This window comes from Moesziomyces antarcticus (genome assembly GCF_000747765.1).
Source record: "Moesziomyces antarcticus DNA, scaffold: scaffold_v10035, strain JCM 10317, whole genome shotgun sequence".
In the NCBI taxonomy this organism is placed as follows: Eukaryota; Fungi; Basidiomycota; class Ustilaginomycetes; order Ustilaginales; family Ustilaginaceae; genus Moesziomyces; species Moesziomyces antarcticus.
In genome coordinates this window covers 23223-31490 of record NW_014638975.1, presented here as the reverse complement: position 1 = coordinate 31490, position 8268 = coordinate 23223, and the positions used below count along the sequence as shown (strand labels likewise).

The 8268-nt window shown below is 62.7% G+C and overlaps 2 protein-coding genes across 2 annotated transcripts; one reads left to right on the top strand and one right to left on the bottom strand.

The window, feature by feature from the left end:
• Positions 1–1489: 1489 nt before the first annotated feature.
• PAN0_035d6294 (uncharacterized protein) lies at positions 1490–5845 on the top strand (the record flags this gene model as incomplete). The annotated part of the gene is made up of 1 exon (XM_014798261.1): positions 1490–5845. One exon carries the CDS (start codon positions 1490–1492, stop codon positions 5843–5845), a length of 4356 nt encoding a protein of 1451 aa, XP_014653747.1.
• An 86-nt stretch (positions 5846–5931) lies between these two features.
• On the bottom strand, positions 5932–8262 carry PAN0_035c6293 (5-oxoprolinase; the record flags this gene model as incomplete). Its single annotated transcript, XM_014798260.1, has 1 exon — positions 5932–8262. One exon carries the CDS (start codon positions 8260–8262, stop codon positions 5932–5934), a length of 2331 nt encoding a protein of 776 aa, XP_014653746.1.
• Positions 8263–8268: the final 6 nt, after the last annotated feature.

Genomic DNA, 8268 nt, shown 5'->3' with positions numbered 1-8268 from the left:
CACCGCATCCCGTCCGATCTGCGAAGTTAAGCAAGGTATCGCCTAGTCAGTACTGCGGTGGGGGACCACGCGGGAATCCTAGGTGCTGCAGTTCTCTTTTTTTTTCTTTGCACCCCAGGCTGAATTGTGTCTGCGAGTGCAGGGAAAAAGAGAAGGGAAAAAATGATCCCGAAAAATGCTGTCGAAAAAAGGCCGAGGTCAAAATCACGTGCGGAGTCCAGCGCGCGTCGTGCGACTCTTTGAGCGTTGAGGCAGATGATACCGAGCATGCATGGACCTGCAGCACCGGGAGGCGAAGACAGGATAAAGTACAGTGACTTGCCAAGCCTCCCCCGGAAACGATGGCCGAGGGAAGTGTACTGGAATCTGGATGAATGAGTGCTCGCCGAAAGCGAGGGTGGATAGCCGGGCTGGCAGCACGCTCGTCGCTTACCGGAAGCCGAGATGCTGCATGCTGGCAGAGCTGGCAGAGCCGCAAGGCCGACACAACGCCGCTGCCGAATGCATACCTCGTATCACCGTTTCCAAGCTCCGAATGCGCACTTGCCTTCTTTATACGTCCCACAAACACTGCCGCCTGCAGCACAAGCTATTGTTACCGCAGCCTGCGTTCTCATCCTCTGATTTTAGCACAAGGCCGAGTCGGTCGAGCCCCTTGGGTCGCGTGCGGTTGCAGCGCTAGAATGACAAAAGCTCGGCTGTCGGCACTGTCGAGCGAGACAGTGGTTGGAGGTCGAGCGAAAGGTACAGCGTGTGGGAGCGGGAGGGAAGGCAATGGCATGGTCTTGTGTTCCTGTCGGGCTCATGCAGCATGCGAAGCGTCCGAGTGAGCTTGGCGGCGGCCAGCGAGGCATCGCATCGAGAGAGAGCAACACGCGGGCCGTCAATCAAAATGTGGAGCGCAGAAGACCAACACCAAAACACAAAAGGCCGCCAAACACAATTTGCCGACAGTCCGACAGGGCGAGTCGCAACAAACATTCTCCATCGAAGCGTCCGAATGATGCAACACAGCTTGTGGCTGAAGTTAAGCGCTACACATCGGACTGCTTCCGGACTGCTTGATCCAGTTCAGACTGCCAGCACGTCCAAAAGCACAGCACGAAAGCACAGCTCGAGTGGGATGCAGGTTGGAGCTTAGACAGCTGCAAGCCTCCACCGCACCAAGCCGAGACCGAGGCGAGCGAGTTACAGCAGTCGCTTTCCCACTCGCCAACTGCACTCTCGTCGTCTCTTCTCCACACTCTCATCACCAGCAGTCCGTCTTGGTCGGCGATCCCGACAAGCCCATCTGCACTGCGTCTACGTCGGCTCATCCGCACTCCCACCACCACATGCTCAAGAGCCATGTCGACATAGCATCGCCCAGCACCCACACTCGATCTCACGTTGCGGCTAAGCCGACAGCGCACACCGGCAGCAGCCAATCTGCCAATCTGCAACTGCGTATGCTCAAGGCGCAGCTGCTTCTCATCGCATCACACTCACCATGGCGCCCGACTCGCCCTGTTGGCAGCAACGGCACGACTCCATTCGTCACATCTTGCAAACACGCTCCGTCAAGGCAGCTCTGCGCGACTTCCAGTTCAGCCTGAACAATCTCGACAACATTCGCTCAATATCAGATGCATCAGATGCATCACAGGCCGACCCTAGCAGCTCGAGTCATGTCCATGCCTCTTCCGCCGCCACCTTGGGTCGATTCCTCGACATCAGCCTCGTCATCTCGTGGTCTGCCGACGGTCTTGCAGCGAGCACCGACCCAAACCCCTTCCGGATTGCAGCCGCTCCCACTCTCAGAGACCTACGCTCGCTCAGCTTGCAGGTACAAGACTTCAAGTCTATCAAGGTGCTCCAGAAGAGCGCAGGAAGCCTTGTCGAAGTCGTAAAGAGCCGCCTCGATGGCCGTGTCTACGTGCTCAAGTCGCTCGTCAAGGGCTTTGCCCGTCGCAATGCCGCCATTCAGACTCCCATCAACGAGTCCAAGCTGCTACAGCGCCAGCCCCACTCCTCACTCGAGTCGCATCAACACCACCAGCTGCTCACGCCACAGCTGCTCGCCGCGTTTCAGACGCAAAATTCCGTCCATGTGCTCATGGAGTATGTACCCAGCGGCGACTTCAGCGAGCTTCTTATGGCTGCAAGCAGCTGCGGCCCCGACTATCCCGGCCGCGCTCCCACCGGCCTTCTCAACGAAGACTGGATCCTCCGCTACAGCGTCGACATGGTGCAGGCCATCGCTTGGGTCCATGCTCAGGGCTTTGCCCACCGCGACATCAAGCCCGGCAACTTTCTCCTCGACCGCAGCGGCCATCTGAAGCTGTGCGACTTTTCCAGCGCCGCGCCCTTCAGCGACTTTGCCTCCCAAGCCCACACTGCCAGCACGTCATCCAAGCCAGACCGCAAGGTGTGGGCCTTCTACTGCTCTCAGCCCACAGGCACGTGCGACTACCTATCGCCCGAGGTGCTCGAAGCCGAGGAAACACGCGTCCTCCAGCGTCAGCAGCAGTACGACTTGTCCAATCTTGACGACTTCCTCGGCGTCCAACGTCGCACCAATCCATCATCACAGGCTGGTTCCGGCTCACAACCCGAGTGCACGCCCGGCTTGTACGGCCCACAAGTCGACTGGTGGAGCTTCGGCGTGATGCTCTACGAGATGCGCTTCGGCGTCCTACCCTTCTTCGCCGACAAGATGGAGGAGACCTACGAAAAGATCAAGGCACACTCGACCTCGCTCCGATTCGATGCTTCCGTCGCATGTTCCACCCAGCTCACACTGCTCATCCGCGGCCTCGTCACAGAAGCAGCACGTCGTCTCGGCCGCGACTCGGCACAACAAGTCCAGCAGCATGCATTCTATGCTGCCGAGCGCATCGACTGGTCCAAGCACTGGCCGCTCGACGCCCCTTTCACCCCCAATGCTCCGGGAGATCCCGCATCGGACCAGCGGTCGACCACGCGCGACGGTCTCGCAGGCCAAAATGCCAATCCCGCGCCCACTGGCATTGCTGCCCACTTCAAAGACAGCTCCATGTCCGTCGTGTCCAGCTTACCCTCCTTCTCCGCCCTCTACGCGGGCAATCCGGACGACTTTCCCGCCTTTGCAGACTCACGGGAATTTGAGGCAGACTCGGTCGGACACAAACAGGACTGGTGGGGACCGGACGCTGGCATTTCTCAGGAGGGTGAGCCAGATTGCTCAAGCCATCTCAGAGACGACGAGACGCAAGCAGCGAATAATGTGCCGCCGCCTTCCAGCGACCTGTCGCTGACAGCTGGCATGACCAGGTCTTCCTCCTCGCCCGCCGTCGTGCTCAACGCCTCTTCATCCCCAAGCGCAATGCTCCGCGACGCAAACTCGTCGCTCGCAGGTGCTATCTCGCCATGCATCTCGCGCTCGGCTCCGCGCTGGTCCGATTGCGACACCACTTTTGTCGGTTTCAGCTACTTGCCACACAGAGACGCTTTTTTGCCTCCGGCAGACGCAGCCCCTGCAGTATCGACTGGCGATTTGTCGACCGCTGCCAGCTTTGACGACCTTGCTCACAAGACGGGCGCTTCTCCGAGCATCTGGCCCACCAGCACCCCCATCGCGTCCACGCCATTCCATCGAGGCAGCTCGCAAGCATCGCATTCACTCACCACGCTCCCGACGCCGCCGTCGTTTGCGCCCAGCCCCGTTGCTGCTGTCGAGCCCGCGGGCGCCGAAGCGCGAAATCAGCATTCGCAGCCGAGACCCCCGGCGCTTCCCTTCCAGCATCCACAAAATTTTGTCACGCCGGCTCGCAAGCCGTCGTACATGGCCATCCACGATCGATTCCGCCAGCTCCAAGGTCAGGAGGCGCCCATCCCCGAAGATGCCTCGGCCAACTATACGCCCGCGGTGCCATCGTCGCCATATCCCTTCCCCATGGCCTCGGCTGTCAAGAACTCGCACTTTACCGGAGGCAGGAAGGCGGTGCTCAACCGGCGCGACCTCGAACGCGCGCGCTCGGCAACCCCCGGCGGCGGAAGCGTCGGTTCGGACAGCCGTCAGTCGGGCGGCAGCAATGCCGTACGCGAGATCTCGGAGCGCGAAGCCTGGGACGAGATGATGGCTGCCGTGCAGAAGAGCGTTCGAAAGAAGCAACCCGCTGCCGTCGTGCCTCCGACACCGCCAATCTCGTCGGCTGTCAAGCCCACGGGCCTGCCGCGCTCTTCCACCGACCCGCAGCTTTCGGCGTCCAAGCCTGTCACAACACTGCCGTCCCGGCGTGTCCATCCCCAAAAAGCAGGAGACAACACGGGCTCTCGGCGGGCATCGCGCAACGCTCTGCAGCCTCTCGAGGCTCCGCGTCAGGCGCTGCACCCGGCAAGGTCAGGGCTTGGCGACCACCGCTCATCGGACGAGAAGCACGGATCCGTCGCACAGTCGCAAGGCGACGCTCGTCAGGCTGGCAACGGAGCCAGGCTCGTTGCGCCACGCGCTACATTCAAGGTGGTCGCTCCCGAGTCACCCGAGCCGTTGCCAGCGGCACTCGTGCCGGACGACTCGCCGCGCGCGGGCGGGCTGATGCCGAACCAGTATGCGCTCGACATCGACATGTACGACTCGGATGGCTCAGACGATGGGCACGCGGCACCTCGACACCTGCGACACAAGAAGAGCGCGCGCCAGCTGCTCATCCGAGCGCAGGAACGCGGCACGCCGACCAAGCCCAAGCGGGCGCAAAGCCCGCCTCTGACCGAGGCGTTTGCGTCGGCGCCCTCGGTGGCTGCGGTGCTGGAAGCCGCGGGCGCGCGCGACTCGCCGCCGCTGCTGCTGGGCGACCATTCGGTGCGTTCGGCCGGCTCGTCGCGCGACGTTTCGTACGAGCAGAGTGCGGATCGCGGCGTGGGCTCGTCGCGCGCCCGAGCACTGTCCATGCAGCGATCGGGCAAGAGCACGCCAGACGGCAGCCGGGAGATCCTCTCGACGAGCCTCGGCAAGACGTCGGTCTCGTTTGCCCCCATGGCGTACGTGCCCGTGCTGGGCGCCATCCCTCCGTGGCGCGACGCGAGGGACGCAGCGGGCAGTGGCGATGGCTCTGGTGATGGCAAGGGTCTGCCGCGCGATTCGGGACGGGGCACGCGGACGATCCGCCGCAAGGACAGCGGCGAGATGCTCTCGCAGTACCGCAAGGCCAAAGGCATGGGGCGCGCGACGAGCATGCTGTCGCTCAGCGAGCGCGCCAAAGCCGACGCGGACGCGCCGGCCTCGCGCCCGGATACGGCCGGCAGCGGCAACGCGGCGCTGTCAACCTCGCCGCCCGATGGTGATGGAGAGGACGACTTCATCTTGGGCCACGTCGAGAGCCGGATGCGGTCGCTGGCGCCCGGTGGCAGCTTGCCCGGGCGCACGATTCGGCGCTTCTCGAGCGTGCTTTCGCTCAAAGAACGCGAGCGCGTGACGATCGAGCGGCCGGCGAGCCAGGATGGCGGCGGTAAGAGCACGCGCGGCTTCGGCCGCTTCCGCAGCCGCTTTGCGCCGTCGACGCTGTGCGAAGAGCCGAGCGAGGACGCTGCGGGCGACGACGCGGGCCTCGCGCACGAGCGGGCGCAGCGGGGCGCACACCGCAGTCGCCGCGTGGGCACCAAGGTCGCCGACGACGACTCGGGCAAGCTGGGCGGCGGGCGGAGGATGGGCGAGACGCTGCCGAGGTCGTTTGCAGTGCGCGCGGCGTCGATGGGGGCGAGCGAGTCGCCCGGTACGGGAGACGTGAGCCTCATGACGGGGCTAGGGCAGCGCCACCATGCGCTGCAGGGCTCACTGCTGGGACTCGAGCAGCGTCTGGCGCGGCTCAAGGCGCGGCTGGAAGACTGAGCCGCCCGCACACTTTGGAATGCATACAGCAGCACTTTGCATTATGCTCAAACGGCCTTGGATTTTGGGAGCTGGGTGCGGGTGTGCTAGTCGTAGAGGATGTGGATGAGGACGGCGTTTTTGGTGGTGTGAGCGGTGCAGTTGGGTTCGACGAGGATGGTTTGGGTAGTGTCGACTAGGATAGCGGGGCCTGTGATTTGTGTGCCCGCGGGGATGGAGTCGAGTTGGAGAACTGGGGTTTCGAGTCTTTGCCTATCGAAGAAGACCTTCCTGACTGCGAGAGGTTTGGTGTCGACTTGTTTCCACTCTGCTTGGTAGGAACGGTATTCGGCTAGGACTGTTTTGCCCAAAGTGTCGAAGGATTTGCCTGTGCCACGGATGCGGATATCGTCGACGACAATGTCACGATCGGACAGGACGAATCCGAACTCCTGCTTATAGCGTTGCTGGAAACTTTGTTCAAATTCCCATCCACCAGTGGGGGGTTGGGAAGTCATCAACGCTGTATCCGTGCCCGCATAGCGCAGGTTCAACATCGTTTCCAATTCAATCCGATCCTTCGCAAAGCCCTGCGCCTCCAACTCCCCCCGCACAGCATCACGAAGCTGGTCCACCCGTTTCTCGATCCGTCCCCTCGAAGGACCTTCAGCTCCAGTCCAGATTTCGGAACACGGTTCCTGGCGTTCGAACACCCGGTCGGCAAGTGCCATACCATACGCACTCAAGATCGAAGAGTACCGATGGATCACCACGGTCGATATGCCGAGTGAGCGTGCGAGAGAACATGCATGCTGCCCTCCTGCACCGCCAAAACTCGCAAGCACATGCTTAGACGCACTATACCCACGCGCTTCGGTGAGAGCCCGAATAGGTCGCGCCATAATCTCGTTGGCGACGCGGATAAAGCCCTGCGCAACCTCGTCTACCGACAGCGTCGAACCGGCCGTGTGGGAGTTGATCTCGTCCGCAAGCGCTTCGAACGCCTGCCGACTCGCGGTCTCGTCCAGCCCTTGATCCTCGTTCGGCCCAAAAATCTTGGGGAACATCTCCACCGCCAGGCGACCCGTGACGAGGTTCGCATCGGTAATGGCGAGAGGTCCGCCCTTGCGGTAGCACGTCGGACCCGGATGGGCCGATGCCGACTCGGGTCCTACGGCAAAGAGGCCATTGCGGAAGAAGAGCCGACTGCTCCCGCCGCTCGCAACCGTGTTGACGTCGAGCTGCGCACTCTGCACGGTGATGCCGTCGAGCGTGGTCTCGAGCACCTGCTCGTACTCGCCCGCATACCGGCTGACGTCGGTCGACGTACCGCCCATATCGAAGCCGATGATGGGTCGCCCATCCTCGGCGTCATAGCTCGTGAGCGCCATGCCGACTACGCCGCCAGCCGGACCGGAGATGATCGACTTGAGGCCCGAAAAGTGGTCGACCGAGGTGAGGCCGCCGTCGGACATCATAAACTCGACCTTGGTGCCCGCCTGGCCGGAGCGGAGGGTAGGGGCAAAGCCGGCAAAGAAGCCGTCGATGTACGCCTGGAGCACGGGTGTGAGGTAGGCGTCGGCGGTGGCCGAGGTGGCGCGCGGCACCATCTTGATCATGGGCATGAGCTCGCTCGAGCAGCTGACGGTGTGGAAGCCGACGTCGAGAGCGATGCGGCGTACGATCTGTTCGTGCACCGGATACGTGTAGCTGTGCATGAGCACGACGGCGAGCGAGCGGTAGCCGTGGTCGTGGTAGAGCGCGTGCAGCTGGCGTCGCAGCAATTCTTCGTCGGGCTTCTTGAGGATGGCCACTGCCTCGCCCGAGACGCCGCGCACGATCTCGGGCGCGCCCGTGCGCTTGCCGTGCTCGTCGTACGCGCTCGGAGGCTGGTCGGTCCCTGCATACGGCCTGGAGATTCGGGTGCTGTGCGGGTCGTCGCCGTTGGCCTCGTGGAACTGGACGGCGTTGTCGGCGGCGCTGGGGTCCGAGGTGTAGCCGACGAGCGTGACGCGTTCGTCGAGCTCCAGCACGCCGCTGTAGAGCACCTCGGGCTTCTTGATGGCGAGATCGAAGATGCTGGGTCTACTCTGATTGCCGATTTGCACCAAGTCCTTGAAGCCCTTTGTGATGATGAGCGCGTGGCGCTCGCCCTTGCGCTCGAGCAGCGCATTGGTGGCGACGGTGGTGGAGAGGCGGATGTAGTCGATGTTGGAGGTGTCGATCTTGTGGCCGCGCGGGATGGAGACCTTGTAGGCGCGCTCGAGGATGCGACGGACTCCCTCGGTGGGTGCGTCGTTGTAGTTGGCCGGGTCGTGCGAGAGCAGCTTGATGACAATGTCGGTGGGGGCGTCGCCTTGCTTGGCGGGTGGGATGCGGCCGAGGCAGTCGGTGAAGGTGCCGCCTCGATCGATGGCGATCTGGATGCGGTTGGACATGGTGCC